At 40.9% G+C, this 21,725-nt stretch overlaps 1 protein-coding gene across 7 annotated transcripts in view; it reads left to right on the forward strand.

Moving 5' to 3' along the window:
* Positions 1–21,725, forward strand: part of TEAD1 (TEA domain transcription factor 1) — a 231,230-nt gene that overhangs the window by 82,390 nt on the left and 127,115 nt on the right. For all 7 annotated transcript variants that reach the window (XM_044425625.1, XM_044425623.1, XM_044425626.1 and 4 more), the window contains one exon: positions 3,665–3,918. In XM_044425625.1, coding sequence (XP_044281560.1) covers positions 3,771–3,918 — 148 coding nt within the window. In that variant the 5' untranslated portion in view covers positions 3,665–3,770. The remainder of the gene's footprint in view (positions 1–3,664; positions 3,919–21,725) is intronic.

The raw sequence follows: 21,725 nt of genomic DNA on the forward strand, positions 1-21,725 counted from the left end.
TTCCCACCCCTCAAAGACTTGACTACGGCTTTCATTGCTTGGGCTGTTCTGCAGCCAATTTGCCATGGAAAAAGCTACCCTCGCCACCTTTTGGGTCACTTCCTCCTCTTAATGAGAAGCAGCCTGTGAAGCATTTCCTTTGTGGCCACAGAGTAGCAGCCTCAGAGAAAAGGTGCAAGCCAGCATTGCCACAAGTCACACCACCATTGAAAATGTGACTTGAATACCATGGTGCAAACCACCAACATTCGTCCCTTCTCCCATCCTCCTCTCCGCCCAGTGCTGTGGAGAGGAGGCCATTTTGCAAGCTGCTGTGGGCAGGAAGCACTTTCATTGCTTCTCTCCATGGGTTATTTTTCTGCCTTACTGGAGGGAAGGCAAGTCAATCTTCCTGGTTTTGCATCACAAGAAACAACCCAGGGACATGCACCAACCCATTGCTATACACAGCAACCTGACAGTTAAAGAAAGCTAAAAACAACACTGGGTGGTTGTGATGTCTGAGCTAAGCCAGTGATGGGGGAGGGGGACAAAGAGCTCCAAATTCCAGGTAAAGATCCAGATCAATACATAAATGATCAATACATAAATGTAAGATGCTGAGGAGGAGTATGTGTGTTGAGTACGACGCAGGTCTCTGATGCATCATCTTTTGCTTGGTGGGAAGGCCCTTCTCACTCCTCAGAACCCAAATATTAAAAGAAGAAAAGAAATTGTGTGTATACAAAAGCGAATACAGAACTGAGAGAATGTAGAGGTTAAAGACAATAGCCACTATAGAAATAATCAGAGGAAAAATGGAATATAAATCTGTGAACTAAATAAATGAATTAGGTTTAAGATGTACAGGCATTTGCTATGAGATTCAAAGTGCGTACATCCAACCTAGGCAACTTAAGACAGCAGTGAAACCTTCCAGCTCAATTTGTATTTGAGTGATGTTTTCTAGTTATGACATACAAACTCAGCATGCTTCCTCCCCCAGTCTCACTGTTCAACATATAGATATTATTTGTATGTTTTGGGTTTACATTGAGATGATTATCTAAACACAGTTTTAGTTTTCAGTTTAGTTTAGTTTCTCCCTCCCTCCTTCTGTATGCCAATTTTAATGTTATGTTACACTTCTGTAAGTGAGAAATGAACATAAACAAGTTTTTTTTCCGGGATAACTATAGAGGCATTCTTCTTTATATTCCCCCTTTACTTATAAAAGTGCAGTTTAAAACGGGCAGATAAAAGGTGCTTTTCTCAGAGCGTTTCTTCACAGCCTTCACAGTGAATCATGGCAGAGGCCTCAGAATTCAATAATAGCATGAAGTGGACGGGCCTCTTAATACACGGTGCTGAGCTTGAAGTGATTAACCAAGTTGTTATTCTCTGAAAAGAAATGAAGCCATTTAGTCATTGAAATACAAGATTTTATATCCTTGTCAGCCCACTTCCTCGATCAGCAGTGTCAATATGCACACAAAAATGGGGATTTGCTAAAAGCTTTCTTCAGTTCATGAGAACTCATTTCCATGGGGTGGTTACTCCACCTCAAGCATATCAAGTGCATGCAGGGCTTGGTTGATTAATTCTCATCCAGAAGGTGCTCCAGCCAGGATGGGGGTTGGACAGGCGTGTCTGTCCACATATGATCCTTGTGATGTTTGTAAATGTGGCAACTAAAGGAACCACACCATCAAAATTAATGCAATCAGTTCTTCTTTCTTGCTTCCTTTTCAAAAATATCCATCTAGGGGGCATGACCTGTTTGGTACCTAGGCCTCTTTAGTTCTCAGCTGTGGTGCCAGAGGGTATACATGTTCATGCTTGCACGCATGCTCACACAAATGCGTGCACTCACACATTGACAATCCCCCCTCCACATGCTCTTTTCCTCCCACTACAGGCACCCGTCCTCAACAGTTCCCTTTCCCCTAACTTCTTAGTAGGGATGATGGCAGAGTTTCTCTTGTCAATACAATACAAATTCTGGGTTTTTTAATCCCAGGAGAACTCTGACTAAGGTTCCCATGGCTCCGCTGCATGGACTGCCCTGGAAGTGGCTGAGGGCTATAGGCTCTTTATTCCTGATCCAGGTGGACATAATCAGACACAGTGAACTGGATACGTAGGACCTTATTTTTTGCTTGCAAATATCACTTGCTACATGGAGTGCTGCATTAATAATTTGCAAGGTTTTAAAATGAAGTTAGTTGGTCTAATAAGACCTGGTTTTCTCAAGTTTTAATCTGTGCTCCTAAAAAAAGAGGAGGAGGAAACACATTCTGATCCCTTTTTTTAAGATTAGGAAATGTAAATGCAAGGGAACAGTTTTGGGAGCTCCTCTGGCCCCACTTCTCTCTTTCCATTTCTTTCTAGCCTTTGTCCATTTATGTACATCTTGTCTTTAATAAGAATCAGCTATGCTTTGACAGGTTGTGAAAAATTCATTCCTGGTGCTTTCTTCACCATCTTAGGTAGACTTACCACTGTGAAGAACTCTTCCCATTACAACAGTCAGTCTTAAAGTCTGCCTATATATCAGCTGTACATTTCCCACAAATATGAGAAACACTGAAGTATCTATGACTAGAGTGAAGTTAGCAGGTGCTGTCATATTGGATTATTTCTTACTAAATTGATTCTAGATCAGGAGGTGAGATTTTTCTTCTGTTCCATAACAGGCACACTTCTGAAACAGGTGCAAAATGTAGTCTGGTTATCCTTTTGGTCAGATCACATACATACATACACATATAGTATTTGGCCTTTTGGTTTTTTGGTACAAGCTGTGCTGTTTGTATAGGTAAAATAAGGAAAGTATAGTATGCTGATTCTCTGTCACTGTTGAAACTCTGTGGGAATTAAAACAATATCCGTTTTAAAATGTAATGCAATGAAGTCCTTGATGTTGGGAATGATTGACAGCAAAAGAAGGGGATGGCAGAGGATGAGGTGGCTAGATGGAGTCACTGGGGCAGTAGGTGTGGGCTTGGGTGGACTCTGAGGGATGGTGGAGGACAGGAGAGCCTGGAGGAATGCTGTCCATGGGGTCGTGATAGGATTAAGCAACAAACAACAAAATGAAGTCCTTATATTTCTTGGGGACTAGACCCTTAGCTTCTAGAAATGGTTACAGTTGTAATGATGCCAGTGGAAGCAACATGGGAAAAGGTTTTTTTTACAACAAAGTATAACACATTACTGGTAATTTAACTCATTTGTTGTTGATTACAGAGAAAAGTAATCTCTTGGGTGTTAATGATCCGAGGGATACTTTTAACGTGTTAGAACTAGGCTTCATTTCTGTAAGGTCATCTTCGTGGTCTGTGTGCATCACACATGTGGGCATTGCTCCGCAGCACAAGGCCTAGATCGGAGGGAAATGTCTACCCCTAAACATCACAGAGTGGGTGGGAGCCCCCCACCTCTTCCAGGGCTTTGGATAAGAAGGGGAGAGCTCCTGCCCACTTCCCCAGTTTCTTTTCAACTGCAAGTCTTGCTGCATCACCTGATTGGTCTAAAAAATTTGCTGCTTACCTCTGCCTTTTTCCTTCACTCGTTTCTTAAAATTTCTGTCACTGCAGTTTGTGGTTCTGTTGTACAGATTACTAAAGACTAGTGGAGGAGAATTTGCCTGAAATTGTTCTTTCCCATTTCCCTCCCTTTTCAGATTCATTCTCTTAAAGTGTCCAGGCCCAGGCTTGGAGAAACCAGCCGTCACCATTGAGCCCAGCAGCTGGAGCGGCAGTGAGAGTCCTGCCGAGGACATTGAAAGAATGAGCGATTCTGCGGATAAACCTATTGACAATGACGCAGAAGGTGTCTGGAGCCCAGATATTGAGCAGAGTTTCCAGGAGGCATTAGCTATATATCCCCCTTGTGGGAGGAGGAAAATCATACTGTCCGATGAAGGCAAAATGTATGGTAAGTCATACAGATCCAACCCATTTGAACAGTGTTCAGTCCACATGGCATGAAGTCACCTAAATGTTGAGATGAAAGAACAGATTCTTCAAAAAAACTTGTCAGGAGTTCTAATGAAACGTGTTCCATGCCATTTTGTATCACAATTTTCCAGGAATGAGGAGGACCGTGCCAGTACGTGGAGAGGCAGCCTTGCTGTGCTGGTCAGATCTACAGTAAAAGATTGGTGTAAGGACATTTCTTGAGCAAATTAACTGTGGGAATACAGCAACACATCTTAGCTCAAACTTCTGTGCACCATTTTGCTTTATCTCAGTTTTCTTATTTGTCTGTGACTCAAGTTGAAAAATTCACTGAAGTTGATTAGTTGATTTTCAGAACTCATACACTTATATGTTTTTAATTTTAAAAACAAGTTTAACCAAAACTTGTAAATATTTTCAAACAGTATGGCATGCCTAAGACAAATGAATGCTTGACAAATTTATAGAGCACTTTAAAAAGAAGATCCATCATGAACTTGCAATTAGCAGTGTATTTATTTGTAGGAGATCAGGCAGTAAATAAGCACTTTATTGCAGCTATATTAGTCTGAAGTTTTCTGAATTTCACAGTTAGTTTCAGGGAGCAGCTGCATAGTTTTTCCTTCTACTTTGGGCTGCCATAAATTACCATGTGCTGACAGAATTTCATAAGTATATTTGATGTTTCCCCCATCTAGGAATAAGGAGTTTTTACTGTTTTGTTCTTTCCACGTTGTTTCAGCTAATCTCTGACTTTGGAGACTTAAGCTGCTTTTCCCCGCTGCCCCCATCCCACAATCCCTTCCTTTTCAAAAATTATTGCTGACTGTAGAGTTTTAGTTCTGGCTTCTTGCACTGGGAAAAGCAGATGGCAGGTTGTTGCTTTGCTCTTTATTCTTCCCTAATCACTGAGTGTTTAGCGATTTTGTCTTTTGTGTAGTCGCGCTTTCCAAGCGATCAGGAATCCTTACCTGATGAATCTTTTTCCTGGCCATTGGAGAGTAACTTATTCTCCACAATTGCAAATATGTTTCACACAATGGGGTGTTTTGTCTTGAGACAGAGTCTCTTCCCCAGAAAGGTTCAGTAGGAATCTGTAGAGCAAACTCGCATGCACTGTAAGTGGAAAGCAGATGGTACTGCGGCTGCCACCAGCTGTGTGCCCCTCCCTCTCCCCCAGTACTGGTTGGATGATGTAATGGAAATGTGGGGGGGGGGTTCTTTCTGTGGTGTCGGAGTCTCTCACAGCCTGTCAGTGTCACAGAGAGGCAGAAACAGACCTTAAGGCGTTAGTTTGCAGCTGTCATGTGACCCTGGAAGCCAAATGAAACATAATGTCTGGAAAAATAGGCTTGTGATGAACCATCTCAGCTGCTGTTGGCAGAAACTTTCTAGGCCTTTCTTTTCCTGCTGGATTCCCGCCTCTCTCATTTGTATCAAAATACTACCGTTTTCCTTCTTTCCTTGTCTCCCCCTCTCCATCCTGATGTATTTCCATCTTGCTTGTTTGTTTAGATGATTGGTGATAGGGTGGTTTGTCAGCATAAAATTAGGGGAAATTAGTTTAACGTGGTTGTTAAATTCCTTGAAGAAGAACAGATATGTGGGTGTGTGCAGTGGATTGAAAGATACTTCAGTACCTGAAATTCCCCAGCCCCCCCCCCACTGCATGTATTACTGTAGATTGACTTTTGAAATATGTATTTTATAAGAGTTGCCTTATGATGAATCAATAATATAGCTGCAGCATTATTTTTGTCTTAGTTTCCTGATAGAGACCACATAGACATTAGATTTTTCTCTACAGCTAATTCCACTAGAGTATGGATCTGGAAAGATTATTCAGCAGTAAATACAAAATAATTGCACTGATCAAGGTAAGATGTGAGAAAGGAAGTGGCAAAAAGTCTACTACTTAACTATGACTGGTAAATGCATCTAGCATGCATTCTGATTTCATTAGTGCTGCAGAATTGCTGTGGTTCTTAAAAACCATTCTTGCAGTTCAGTTGACATTTTTGTGCTTTGTCAATTAAATGTCCAGATTGTAGCTGAACTTTGATTTAAGGTACTGCCACCATTCCGGGTGGGGTGGGGGACTCTGGGGAAATGCAGATGGCCATGTTAGTACAATTTATATCCTGATTCTCTCGCATCAGATGAACTCATGTTTTCATTCTTCAAGCTGAGCACTGCTTTGTAGCATTTGAGGATTTATTGAAACCATGCTATGTTTTTGAGGACTTCATAATAGAGTCTTATGGCCCTAATAGCATAATTGTTCTCTGAGGAGTTTGAAATGAAAACATTGTAAGTGTTATAGATACAGTGAGGAATAATAGTAATAAGAAGGAATACCTTTGGTGACATATTACGTTAGTTTCAGCAGGGAAATTATTGCATTTCAAAGCTTCCACAGAGTTGGGGTTTTTTTTGTAATTTGACAGCAACCATCCATGAATTGTACAAGACAGGAGGTGAAAGAGCATGCCCATTCATTTTCTGATTGAAATTGTCTTTCAATAAGTTGACGTCTGCAGCAAATTGCGGAGAGTGGGGTGGTGGTAATCTGAAATTTTATACACATGGAGGAGATTCCTTAGCACAGGGCAGTCATACTGTTGACTTACTAAAGAGAGGGAATTCAGAAGTAAGTGAGCGTAGGATCACACTCTGCAGAATGGTCCACACGTTGCACTCTTATCTTCTCTACCTATACAGGCCTCTGCAGGAGAGATGAGATTTCCTTCCCTGGAAGCTAAAAAAAAAAGGCAGCACGGGTTGAAAGTGCTTCTGTTGTTTGCTTGCTCTTCCCTGTGCCTTTTGCTCCTGGCTAAGAGAGAGCTGTTGCAGCTGTCAGCCCTCCTACACAATGCAGAATTCAAGCATGTGGTTGATTTTGGAATCAGCTTTGGTCCCTACTTTAGCAACAATAGTTTGCTTGCTTTGGCCCTAACCCTTAGAACACTCATACAGGTGTTTGTGCTGCAAGATGGGAAATAAAGTTTTAAGAGAAGGACTTATAGGTAGACTGAAAAACCTAAGGTCAGTCTTCAGCATCTCCAGGTATGGAAAAACCTCTGCCTGAAACCCTGCTCAGCTGCTATCACAGAACTGTATTAGATGCTCTTGAGCTTCCTAAGGGTGCTAGATCTTGGTTCAATATGCAGTGCTCATGGTGGATTTGGCCAGAAACATGGGACATGGCAACAGGATAGGCTTTTATTCCAAGTATGATGACCTATTATAGCCTCAGTTGTTATGCTCAATCCTATTTATCTGTTGAAATAGCAGTGCTGAATTATATTTAAAATCATGATTGGTTGCATCAAGAAAAGGGAAGCGATATGGGATTCAGAATTTGGGGGACAAGTAAAACAGTTCTGCTGAAAACTTTTATTCTGCTTCCAAAATGATAAAGCCATAGTTTTTATGACATCATTACATGATGCATATTCCAACCATAATGTGTGCATTGTCTTAGAAATACTATTCTCTCCGGCTAAATGTTACGTGATAACGAAATTGGCAGTGGTTCACCATCTTTAAGCCTACATCTGTTTGCAAAAACAAAAAAGCAGACATCTCTGAGATCAAATTAAATCTGCATTGCTGGGAAGGATCCTCACAACTTCCACTGTTTCATTTGGGGCAGCATGACTGAGTAGTGGTGAAGGTAGTCTGCTATGGCATTAAAACTAGCATTATTGTAAGCGAACGTCTTACCTTCCACTATTTGACATTTGGATTCTGGTGTAATAGAGTCTTTGAAAATCATGTGTTTTGTTCCATACAGAAAACACTGGTGTTAAATGAGATGAGATGCGTGTCTCAACATATGTAGAAGTCTACTCTTTAGAAATTGATGGCCTAGTTTTCAGAGTTCTGGATTGGCTTAGATACCAAACAATGTGAGCTTTTCCTTCCATAGTATGAGTACCAGAAGGGATTCCTGTGCTCTGATGCAGTATTTCTCCTGTCTCAGTGTTGATTTTACTTGCAGCATCTGCCCCACTCTGTCATACACGTCTGAACCCTGCTCATACATGGATTGTTTATAGGGCACTCTTTCATGTGCTGTTTATAGACAACTGCACTCTGTGTGCAGATGTCACGCCTAATGTAAGGAGCAGCCAGAAGGAACCCTGCTTCTGTTTTGCCATGGAACTGTCCAATATGCAAGTAATTGGAACAGGATCCTCCAAAGGGAAGTGTAGTCTGAATGTGAGCACAGTGCAGGGTCCGGCACACTTTTGACCACCAAATAAGGTTTGTGGAGACATTATAAGAAGGTAATTGGTAGATTGTAGCAGCAGCCTTTTCCCTCAGATTTGTCTGGTTAATTCCAAGTGATTTGCTAATAAAGCTCCTTTATTGGTGCTCTTCCCATGACACCTCAAAACCATATTGCTTTAAGCATCCTAACATTCACTATCATGACAGACTTATTGTACTTGCATACTACTCTGTGAGCTTTCGGTGTGCCACCAAGAGGTAATTGACCCTTAATCATGAGTATTTCATATGCCATAAATTAATAAAGTCAATTTGCAACCTCAGGAAAAGAATTTCAGCTGTTCTTAAATCAAGGCATCAGAACTGCCTTTGTGAAAGCTTTCTTATGTAGTGGAATCTTTTACTAATACAACTCTTTATATCATGAGAAGTATTTATTAAAATATAGAACTTTTCCTTGAATATAAATGCTTGGCTTTGATTTCTCATTCGTGAGAGCCTATAGCCATGGCTTTGCAGTTCTGACACACAAAATCTAGAACTAACCTAAAGGGCATTAGCTGGTCCTTGTTTGTGCTTAGTCCTGACAAGCTCAAATTGTTGGCCTTTTTTGTTGATAGTTTAGTTTCTTCTAGTGATTCCTGTGGACTTGCTTATTGCCAAGGTACTTGCCTGAACATGTCTCTGCTTCAGGAAGCACCATGTTAGAGAAAGGTAGCAAGAATTAGGACTGCAGACATAGTGTGTGCTTAAAATATAGCCCTTGCTCATCCATGGCTAAGTAGTTACTTTTATACTAGGAAGTTTTATTGTACTATGTTATGTGTGTTTTATTTTTCTTGTTGTTTTGTACTTGATTTGGCCATATGATCACTGTGGAAGGGAGCTGGGATTCCAGTAAGCAATGGATTCTTGTGGCCACTACAGGAAACCCAAATACTGTGTTTCATGGATACCCCCAGCCAACCCCCAGGTTGGTTTCTGAATCACCTGGCGTATGTTGATGCTGCAACATAGTCCAAGGCCATTTAAGTCAATGAGGAGAGAAAAGGGGAAAGGCAAAAGGATGGTTAAGATCACTGAGGGCTGGAGTGGGAGGGTGTAGCAAACCTGGGGCAGATGGAGACAAGAGTGGACTAGCTTGACAAAACAGATCAGGAGGGACCAGATAATGGGAAGGAGACAATAGTGGAACAGTGCAGAGGGACAAGGTATGGGGGAATCAGGAAAGCAAGAGGAGGAAATGAGAGGGGAGTGAGAAGAAACAGAGAAAGACATAGGGATGTACATTTTTGCTTAGTAGCTTGGACTCTAGGAGTTCCTTGGTAGAGAAATTGTCAAGATCAGAACAATACTTACTTGGTGCCTTACTTACTGGAACAAGGCCAGTGTTTTTACCAATGCTTGCACTTTCCCCTTGTGCAAGACAAATGCATTAGAGGCCAGTGGAACTGCTCAGCCAGTCTATTGTTTGTCCTTAACTTACGGTAAGTTGAACACCTCCCATGAGATAGAATCAGGAAGTTAGATTGCTTCCAATCAGGTAAACTGCTTAATCTAAGTCAGAGTAAGTGCATTTTATGACAGAAGAGTGGAGGGGTTGAACTGTTCCTGTCCCCAGAAAAAAATCACAATGTTTCTTTATCTTTTATATGCAGTGAATATTCTCGTAAACCAAGGGAGGGATTTACAAAGAATCAGATAGGCACAGGTGAGAGAGATGGTTTTATGATACTCTGGCAACCAACTATATGCAATGGTGTTGCTGTTATAGTTCATTATAGGAGACAAGCTTATTAAAGAAGTGATAATTGGCTTGAATCTATCCTTCTGAGTTTATTTAATTAGATTTTTGTTTGTGTATTAAAGAACTCAAAGTCGCTTATATCAGTCTCCTTCCACTGCTCTTAGTCTTATCTCCACAACAACCCTGTGAGGTAGGTTTGGCTGAGAGTCTGAGACTGGCCCAAAGTCACCCATGGCTGAGCGGGGATTAGAACCCATGTTGCCTGAGTCCCAGTCCCACACTCTTAACTACTACACCACACTGGCTAGAATGCCTTGGATAAACCATGCTGGTTCATCATATGAGTACTTTTGGACCTTTTAGATTCAGTAGTAGAGGATGATCTGTCTGCTTGGTTTGCTTTTGAAGAGTTACTACAGAGACCCGTGACTGAGTAGAAGTAAGTGAAGCAAGCTTGTAACTTCTGTTTTCAGTCACTAACCCAGGAATGCCCTGTGGAATCTGAACACAGGAACTCCAGTTGGTTTGTAGAGAGTTAACTACCAGAGTTAATACAACAAGAAACCATGGGAGATTGTCAGGATGTTTCTGGCCCATTGATTGAAAGCAGAAGCTATGAGTATGCGCTTTTGCTCCCACCTGGCCATGACAAGCTTATTTAACCCAGGTATTACTGTAAGGTGAAATCTTGATACAGTGAGTGGTTGACTAGAAAGGAACAACCTTTTTTTAAAAAAGTATATTCCTAAGGTAGTTTTAAATCTGAGTTTCTATTGTACCTGGTTACTGGCCTCAGTTATTATGTTTCCAGTCCTCAAATAAAAGCGTTACTCCTGGGGGACACAAACTTTACATTATTGGTATGAGAACTTCATTCATGTGCAGAACTTTTACTAAAGTATTTAGTATATATCAGATTTTCTTTTGCTTGTTTGTGTTTGAAATATGAGAAGAAAATATTTAAAGAATATTTCATTTCTAATTTATGGAGGTTTCCTTATTGGCATTGACTTAAACAATTTCCCTTTTCATTTCTATCTCCATAAAAATGCAAGTCATAAAGTTTGCACAGTATTAAGGACAAGTAGATCAGAATCCAGAAATGGTATTGGGAGAGATGAAATACCAGATGTAAGGTATTGGGTTGCATGTTTATCCAACTGTTACTGCAATCATTGTACAAAGATGTAGTCTTGCAAATTTGGTCTCACAGCAACATACACAAAATATACCCCAGTGTTGGGCCTCAATGATGGTAGCTGGTAGATAAGTTACAGTATACAAATCTGTCTAAACTTATTTTACAAACCTCTGAATCTTCAGTACATTGTATTTTAATATTCTGTTTGTTGATTTGTCACATTTGGGCCATTCTCCTACTCAGAAGATCAGGATAGTGTATGTAGTTTCTCAGACTGCTATTTTATCCTTAGAACAAGCCCGTGGGGTACATTTGTATATGTTTGTGTGTGTTTGTGACTTGCCAGTGTTCATTCTGCGATATTCAGAGAGGAGCAGGGCTTTGCACCCAGGTCCTTCTTATTCCCAGTCCAATAGAGTGGGTTTGTGCTATGTTCTGGTAAGCTATTGTGAGGAATTAACCACCCAGGGCTTTGCTGTGCATGGGTGGCCATTTTGAATACTCGAGTGGCAACTGCATTTTGTCATGTAATGTGGACCTGGTAAGGGTGGGCTACTGGCCTGGCAAACAAACCACCAAGCCCTGATTTTAGGGCTCCGGATGGTTTCTTAATCACGACAGCACCCCACCCCAGCTGGGTTCATATGGCATGAACCTGGCCACACCGAGGGCCTGCACAGGGAACAAATCATGGCAGTGATCACATGATCTCAATCCCATTCTGTGGGGATATTAACATGATTAGTTTTGGCAGCACAACTTCCCATGTTGTGCAAGAATCCAATCCAACACACCATAGTTGTGTTGCTGAGTCGAACATAGTTGTGTTCTACTCAGACGTGCCATAGTTTGGTGGAGCATGAATGGGTGACAATCCGCAATCCTGTTACAGCCCATGTATTCTAAGTAGCATGAACCTATGGCAATAAGCCACTCTGGGTGGGGTTGCATGAAATAGGAATCCCTGTGACCACCACATTCTGGGTTGTTATGCCACCGTGGTTCATAAACCACCCTTCAAACAGGGTGCAGACATGGTCACTATCTCTTATACCTCACTGAAGCAGAGCAGGCATGCTGTAATAGGTTGACTTTATTTCCATATCTTGAGGTCAGATTCCTGATACTTCAAGACTAGGCAGCCTAATGCATTGTAGAAATTTTGGACTACTACAACTGTCTGGATGGCACCAGGTTGCCTACTGATTATTGGATACTCTTCTGTCCTCTGGGTCTTGTTAACACAAAATACCTTCATTGTTAAGAATATTCTTTAATGGTAGACCTTGCTACGTTGAGTCAATTATTTACAGGGCAAGGGGTATGAGCAGAAGAACAGGCCAGATTAGAAAGTAGCCAGTGGAGGAGGAAGGGTTGGGGAAAAGGTTACATTTTACCCTGGTGGCACCTTCTGCTGTCTTTTTATGCACACAGGTGGAGAAAGTAGCACAATATATTGGATCCTTGGCCCAGCTGAACCCTAGCAGGCCACACTCATGTTGTCCACTTGATCATCATCTCAAATAACAGTGAACTGAAATGTAGTGGAGCCTTCTGTGCATATTAAACTTGTGGGAGAGTATGAATGAGAACAATTCTATTTTTGGCTTAGTTGAGAAACTATCAGCATTAAAATGTCTCACTAGAATATCCAAAACATGTGTTAAGAGGCTGTTGAGTTTTAAATTAAACTAATCCAGGCATCCTCTTCCCCCCACTGTGGTTGATTTCACTATTTGAACTCATCATACAGTTTGTTGCAGCAAGCATAGTGGTTCTAGAGAGCTGATCTTCCACGTGTCACAATTGTGAATTTTTGGAAGATAACATGACTAATATTCTGTGAAGATCTGCTGGAATGTATTGAAGGGATATCCAGTTCATGATCAGTGTTTAAACATGAATTAGATTTGCAAAATAAAAGCACTGTTGAACACCTTTTCTAAGCAAACAACATTGGCTCAGTTAACATGATTCCGGAAGAGAAACTACATTGTTGGGAACATCCTTAGTGGGCTTGTTCAAGTGTAATGCTTCCAGTACAACACACCATAGTTTGGTGGAGCATGAATCCCAAATGTTTTCTTCTCTGTCTTTGGTGCTTAGCTATAGAAAAAAAAGGTCTCCTAGTTTGTTAAACTCCAGTGTCTCATCACACCTGAACCAGAATACTGTCCTTACAAGCCAGGACTGTTAAACACAGTTTGTTCTTTGAAGGGAGCATTGAAATCACAGTTTCCAGTTCAAAAGTCACAAGAAACTAGTCTGTAGGGATTACTGAAACCATAGTTCTGCTTTGAATATCACAGGAAATTGATTTAGCAAATTGGGAAGTCTCATCTGAAGCTGAATGGATGTGATGGAGAAGGGAAGATTGAGTGGATCATGAGAACCTATGGATAATCCTGGAAGAAACTGGTGTGCCTCAGCACTTGATCATCCTGATATATAACCTGTGTGTCCTGGACAAGAAGCTACTGTTGGGACAGAATATGGAGAAACAGAATTTCCGTAGATAAAGGTGTGAGACAAGGATTTATTTTATCTCCCTATCTGTTCTACTGTATGCTGAATACAGTAGGCAAGTTGGATTAGGGTCAAAGGAAGGAGAAGTAAAAATTGGTAAAAGTTGATGAATCACTTAAGATGGGCCGTCAGAAAGCAGCGATGAACTGAAATGACTCCTGATGAAAGTGGAAGAACAAAGTGCAAAAGCAGGATTGCAGCTGAATATTGAGGAAACAAATAACATAACCACAGAAGAGTTGTACAAAGTTACTGTCAACAATGAAGAAATTGAAATTGTGAAAGATTTTACATAACTTGCCTCAAGCATCAATTCAAAGAGAGATTACAGCCAAAAAAAATCAAAGAAAACTTAGACTGGGAAGGGCATCAGTGAAAGAACTACAAACGATCACCAAGTGTAAGGACATTTCACTGGAGACCAACGCCAAGATCATCCACACTATTATATTGCTGATCACAGTGAAAACTGGACAGTGAAGAAAGCTGACAGAAGGAAAACTGATGTATTCAGAACATGGTACTGGAGGAGAGCTTTGCAAATACCCTGGATTGACAGATGAACAGGTGGGTCTTAGATCAAATCAAGCCACAGCTTTCCTTTGAAACTGTAGCTATCATACTTTGTGGAGACACCATGGAGAAGCTCCCTGGAGAAGGCAGTCATGTTAGAGAAAGTCCACGGAAGCAGAAGACCAAATACGAGATGGATTGACTCCTTACGGGAGGCCGCAGCCTTGTATCAACAACACCTGAGCAGGGTCATCATGGATAGAACATTTTTGGAGGGGATTTCATTCATGGGGTCAGAGAAGACTTGATGGTACAAACAGCAGAAATTTACCTGCAGGGGCAGGTGATTATTCTGGGTACCCTGGGCACCATTTTGTACCATGGGCACCTAACTTGCTGTGATTTGTCCTGTTGTGTGAAGCCAGGTGACATGGGTAGTTTATGGGTTTGACAACCCTCAGATAACTGTAAAACAAGCCATAGTCTTCCATAGTCAAAAGGTGTCATTCAAAATCCATTTTTAGATCAGATACTGGTTTGTAAATGTTTCACCAGACCTTTTTTCCAGTAAAGTAAATGGAGAAAGTATCCAACAGTGAAATGCTGCTAGTACTATTTGCATTCTTCTAATGGAAGGCAACACTTTAGCAACTTTAATGGTGCTTGCTAGTGCAATGAGGAGGCTTCCTTTTAAAACAAATGTACAGGATGTGGAATTTCTGGGTTACAGGAAGGAGAAATAAAGTGAACTGAGTGTTTTCCATGATGTGCAAGATACTACAAGTCTTGCTGGTTCTTGGAAAACTATGCAACTGTCACAAAGAATGCATCAATGAGATTATCTGGTTCTTGCATAAGTCCTGAGGCTCTGATAAGAATGTTTTTAAAAAATTAGCTAAGGCTTTTATCTTAAGAATGTTTTGTGATACACCCACTTTATTATACATATTATTCCAAGATCTTCCCTCATTCTGCCCCCCCTCCCCGAATATCATGCAACTATCATCCCTACAACTTGGTAAGACAAAGATATCACTGAGTAGTTCAGAATTTTCATTTGTGAAGTAGACACCTTATTTTGTTTGTTTTTATGGCTCTTTAGGAGGGTTACAGCCCAATCGTGTTTTCACAGACATAAGTATTTTGGGTCAGCAGAGAACAAATCTTTCCCCTCTTCTGTGTGAGAGCCCTTCATGAATTTGAAGAGTGCCATCATGTTGTGTTGTAATCCTTCCTCTCCCCTCCCCTTCCCTCCCCTCCTCTTCTTTTGGCTGAATATATCCACTTCATTTGATTTTTCCACATAGGGCTTGTTTTCCATATTCTACCTTCAGAGAGTATGACCATGTAACAATCTGTAGAACATATTCTGTTGTTTGTAACTTTCATGATGAAGCTTGTCAGTTGTATGCTTTGATTGATTATATTTTATGTTTGGCAATTAAGATGAGATAATTTGTGTTTTTCTAACTCTGGTCTGTTGACCACAATAAATTGCACATGGACACACACACAGAGTGGTGTGAAGAATCCAGCTTGGAGGTGGGAATCCATCAGATGCCCTTGGCTTGGTTTTCTGGGCTCTGTCCCACCCTTCTCCAACGTGCTGCTGAGCATTTGCATGGGTGTCCACTCGGAATCAGGCCCTATTGTGCATTATGGCTGCCTGCACTCCTGCTGTGCAAGCTGAGTTGTTCTTCTAAACACGTGGACTCATGGGCTTTGTGCATCTACTGTGGAAGTTTGCTAAGTTTGTACAGAATGTTGCTCACCCCACTGAATGGGGAGGGGCTTTCGAAAAAGCAGGCAGGTGGGGATAGTAAGGCATATTTTTTTGGACCAGGCTAAAGAAGAGGGAGATCCATCCACTCACCTTCCTTATCCCTCTGGCCATTTTCCTCTACGCTTGCACATATAATGGGGGCAGCGGGCACTGTGTGTGTGCATCTAGCTGTGTCTGTGCTTGTGCATGTCATACTGGCACAAAGTGATTGTGCACATAGTATGAGAGCATTTCATCGCCAGGAGGAGTTGCGCTAGTTTCCTTGAACTTGGCTTGCTTCCTAAGCAAGGGCCAAGCATGAGAAATAGTCTGACAATTGCAAGACAACCAGATTTTAGCATCATCACAATCCTACACATATATACCCTGACCAACTTTGTTGACATTCTATAAACCCATTCCAGTTTGATAAAGGGAACACACCTGGAATTGGACGAAGTACTAGTGTCTCTATGGCCAATAATGTAAGAAATCATCTCGTGCAGGACTAGGAAACCTCCTGAACGTTTGGCCTGCAATTTCCATGAGTCCTAGCTAGCACAGCTACTGGTGAGGCATGACTGGAGTTGTAGGCCAAATCATCCAGAGGTCACAAGTTCCCTAGCCACGGTCTAGCAGAAGAGAGCTGTAGTGTTATTAAACAACAGAGCACCATATCAAATTGTTGCAGATTAAGAACACTAATTCATAATGGTGTGTAATTTATTGTGGTCAGCAGACCAGAGTGGGAAAAACACAAATTATTGTTGTGTAATGGCCACCCAGACAGCGTGTTGCTAAAAGGCAGCTTTTAAACAAATTTAATAAATAAGTGTTTTAGAGGAACAGTAACTTGAAGGAAGAAGCGACAAACAGAATGATTTATTACAGTAATGGCAAGCTTGAGAAAACTATCCGTGCTTTTAATATCTATGTGGAACAGATTCTTGAAGATAATTCTACATTATTGCAACTGCACTATGGTGGAACTATATCAGGCTTGCAGGAATGATTGTCCCTATGCAAGTATTTCACCAGCCATGGTTGGGTGGTAATTATGCAAATCACACCCCACGTACCATGGGGTGCAATGTTCCACTGTGGTCTGCTTAAGTCACAATAGCTTGTTTTGATGATGCAGACTGGCCCATGGTGATACAAATGAATTCTTGCTATTGATTTCTTAAAGAATTATGCCATGTAAGGCTTGGATTAAAATTTACTTCAAAAAGCAACTCTTGATGGAGCTTCAACTTGATATTTGACCCAATTTGCTCCACTGTGATATTCCTAGTAAGGCATGTTTAATATACAATATTAAACCATGTAATACAACTAGACCCCCCAAACTCCCCCCCCCCATACTCACTGGTACAAATTAACTAAGAAAACACAATCAGCACAGCCTTGTCTCAACATCTCCCATACACTTTGACACAGTAGGTTAGCCCAAATGGTGTCCTTTGGCACCTGTTCTTTGGCCACTGCCCAAGTCCACCCCCCTTGGCAGCATCAGCAGGAAAAAGACCTGGTCTTCAGGATCCCACCCAGGGGGCAGCCCTGGTGTGGCCCAGCTCCCTGCTCCCAGCTGGTGTCTGTTGAGCCGTCTCCCCCCTCCCTGGACTCCTCAGCAGCACCAGCATACCTCTCATGAATGCAATGCCAACTGAGGACAAGATGGAGAATGTGAGGAGAGGCCACAACTAGTCCCTGTGCTGGTCTGCAGTGGCAAAATGCGGTGATGGAGCAGGCAAGCAGATGGTTTGGAGAAGTTCTGTTGCCATAGGAAAACCAAGTGCTGTTGGGTTGTATTAGCAGTACCACTGGAATATGAATCTGCCCAAGAATCGATGGATCTATTCCTTCGCAACAGAAATCAGTTCTTAGGAGAACATGGCATTGTAAGGGCCAAAAACGCTATGTATCTTTTACTGATACACAACTACTGCCACCTTCTGCCCTTCATGTGGTGGTCATAATTTATCAGGTCCTCGAAACTGATTCTGGCCAATTGCAGGTGCTTGACTGGGATTCCCTGTGCCTAGGTATGGTGGTGGAATGCCTCAAGACACTGTGCTATTCTTCGTGGAGGGTGGGTGAGGTCAGAAGCAATCTGGCTCATCAGTTTACTGGCTCCTGGCCTGTTGATTTACTTTGAACTGCTATCTTTTTGCTGGCAAGGTGAACAAGTTCTGATAGAGAGGAAAGCTGGTCTGGTAATGTCTGGACTCACCATAGGTTTGGATTCACTCCCCCCACCAAGCTCATTTGCAGTCCCATTAATATTTTAAATACATCTGGAGCAAAGGAATTGTAATTGTAACTGTATTAGAACTTAAGAAAACTCTTGTGAGGTCACGCCAAGGTCTAGCTAATTTAGCATCCAGATGCACATAAGCGAGGTATGAAGTTGATGGCTTTCCCATGTTTGTTCCCAGAATTGAGATATACTTTGTCTGGCCATGGAGGTGCTGGCTGAAAGGAGGGGTTTCTATTGGAGAACTAGGGCAGAGCTGGTAGAGGAAGCTTTGGATGAATGGAATCAAGTGAATATGGTATTGGGATAGTTTAGTAGGATGGGAGGAGTTGGTACATCTCCACTTTTTATAGGCTCCGGCTTCTGAAAACATAAGGAGTCCTGCTGGATTAGTCTTAAAGATCATCTACTCCTTTAACTAGTTTTCAACAGTCACATGTTTCCATAAAACAAACCAGTCAGTCAGTCAAAGTTCTTTTTCATCCACATTTATCTGATAATTTCAGAATCTTGCATACGTAATAGCTCTCTGGCCTTTAGATTTAAAAAAAGGCAATGCAGGGAAAATTGGTTATTATTTGCCTCTTGCACTTGTATATGATTTATGATTGCACTTAAAAACCATGTACTGTACAAAACAATTATGTGTGTATTTAAAAAAGAATTGTGAGGCTGAAAAAACCTCATCAGAAGGACTTCAGGGTAAGATATTATCCTCAGTTGATGCAAGTCGTAGGACTCTGCAGTTTGATAAATCTTGCTCATGCATTTAATGAACTCCCTGAGGGGATAGCAAGGATATTCCCAATGGACAGTCCATTTTGACACACCTGCGGGCCACCCCTTCAGTGTTAGTGAGAAAGGGTCCTTACTCTGCTATCGTTTTCTTACTGAATCAGACCAGATCAGTTTTGGAGATGCCTCTTACATAGTTCTCTAAGCCTTCAGTGGCCTCTTTACAACATCTTTGGAATATTCCTGGCACTTGAGAACTGGGGTCACTTGGGAATTGTCTGTCCAAACCCTGTAACTTTTTTGAAAACCAGTTGTATGTATTTGTCGACATCAGGACATCCCTTCCAGGAGCTCAAGGGATTTATACAGTCATCCTCTCAGCAATCCTGTGAGGTAGGATAAACTAAGTGAAAGTGACTGGCCCAGTGGCACTAGGAAAGCTTGATGGCTGAGAATGTCCTGGTGCTGTGCAAACACAGCTATTTATACAGTATATTATCCTACTCCTTTTGAAAACTACCTGCGTTATTTTCTAAACTAACCTTTTACTCCACCAAATATAGCTGGAAGAACCTATGGAAATTGTCCCGTACAATAGCAAGCAGTAGGCTTCTTGATTAGTCATAATATATACATAAGCTTGTTCTGGTATTCAGAGCAAAGCCATTTCAAGAAGCTATTTTCTTGTTGAATTCCATATTCTAGACTTCCCGAGTTCAGGAAGTAAATATATCCTGGCATTTTAAATTTATCTTAGTGGATGAATTTATTATTGGTTGCAAAGGCAACTTCTTTTGTTTTTAAAAAAGAACCAAATGTTGCTGTGACAGAACCTAAATAACGTCTCCAGCACTCTTGACCCAAATGCATTTTTCCATTGTTTAGGATATTTTAATTAATAATTCCTCTTGATGAGCCAAATGTGGTTAAACATGGAGGTAGCCCTCTTAAGGTATTTTGTAACTGAAGTAAAGGCTCAGGTATTTCAGATATGAGAGATGTGCAGATTGCATAAGATGTTATACATTGCTCACTCTAAGATACCGAGTCCTGTCTGCCCTTAAAACCCTTTGTTCTCTTGGCTGAATGCAGTTAATTAGCAACTGTCTCCATAGCAACTGCCTCATAGTCCAAAAACATTGTCTAGTTTTTGCAGTTTAGCTTATCACACTGTTTACCTGAAGGGCTTTTCACCGCGCTGGGTCTCATTTGAGTTGGCTGCATGCCTGTTCACGGAAGTGAATTGTCAAGACAGAAAAACACCATGGCAGCGAGATGCTGAGCAGGGTCTGCTGTGTGAAACCAGAAACATATTTTTAAAAGAAGTTCTACAGAAGCAGAGTTGGAGTTTTACAGTGATCTACATTAAGCCTTAAATTATTGGGTTTTCCAGGATTACATTGTATTTTAATAGAAAGACCCTTATTCATCTCTTCCCATGTACAGACTATAGTCTGACCTATTGAAAGTTCTCTTGTTTTTTTAAAACATGGAATAATTAGGAATCTCTTATCCTTGGCACTCTACAATAGAACACCTTCCATATACAGAACCGTCCCCCCTCCCACTAAAACAAAAAACAAAAAAAACCCTAACAAAACCCCAGAAAACAAAAAACTTTGAGCACTCTGCCATTACAAAAGCTCATTTCTTGGACATTAAGAATGTTTAGCATTTATTCTTTGCAAAATTACATATTTAGTTTACTCTTGTTTCAGTATAAGATAATTTCATGAGTGCAGCTATGATACAATTCTTTGAAAAAAGTTGTGCCTAGAGTATAATATTTTTAAATAAAAAGATTTTCTAAGTAATTCTCTAATATCCTTATCCTTTTTTCTTCCATTAGTGAATTTACAGACTATGGTAAATTTAATAAATGTATATTGATTATTTACTTAGAAGTCTTAGTTCAGTAAAATCTGAAATACAGAACACAATTGAAAAGTGTAAATGTTATTTAGTGAGTGCTTATTTAATTTTATATTTCAATCTGGAAATAGTCACAAATGCTAGATGATATCTGCTTATTTGTAGATTGAATTGCTTCTTGCTACTGCACACATTTTTATTCAAAATATATTGAAATTAGAAGGATAACATTCATTTAAGTTGATCCAACCATTGAAACATACAAACTTGCTACTGTGTAGTTGTTTAGTGTCCTGATATATTTCTAGTTGACAGAAGATGTAGAACTATGGGCTTTTTTGCGCATTTAAGAAACCCTCTGATTTAGAGCAATGTTTTCCTACAGCAGAGGTGAGAAGCTATGATTTTCAGGATTGTTGCCATATATCCTCTGGATCATGCGATAGGCTGGATGTGAGTTCACGAACTGAGAGTTAATTCAGACAAGACAGAAGATAACTGAGAATGGGTATTCAGCCAGCTATGGATGCGGTAGCACACCCACTGAACAACCAAGCCTGGGAATGCTTTTAGGCCTGGCATTGTTCCTGGAGGGGGCAAGGTTGCTGTTGTGGTTTTTCCACATCTGCAGCTGCTGCGCCAGGTGCACTTTTTCCTGTGTAAAGTAGATCTGGCCATTGCTGCACATGCTGTGGTTACATCCAGACTGAATACTGCAACATGCTGCACATAAATCTGACTTCGAAAAACGTTTGGAAATGGCATCTGGTATAGAAAAGCAGCTGCTCTTTGGAGTATATTTGCTCTGATATTTTATTTTTCAGTCTGCATCAGTTTGTTTCCAAGCTTAAAACACTGGTTATAACTTTTACAACTTACGTGTTTGTGTCCAGTTTATTTGTTCATTACACAGTTCTGCTTGGCCATCAAGATAAAGCAGAGAGGTACTGGTCCATACCTACTCCAGCTTCATTTGAGGTTGAATGGGTAGATAA

This window comes from Varanus komodoensis, unplaced genomic scaffold (genome assembly GCF_004798865.1).
Source record: "Varanus komodoensis strain SLA01 unplaced genomic scaffold, ASM479886v1 scaffold16, whole genome shotgun sequence".
Taxonomy (NCBI): Eukaryota; Metazoa; Chordata; class Lepidosauria; order Squamata; family Varanidae; genus Varanus; species Varanus komodoensis.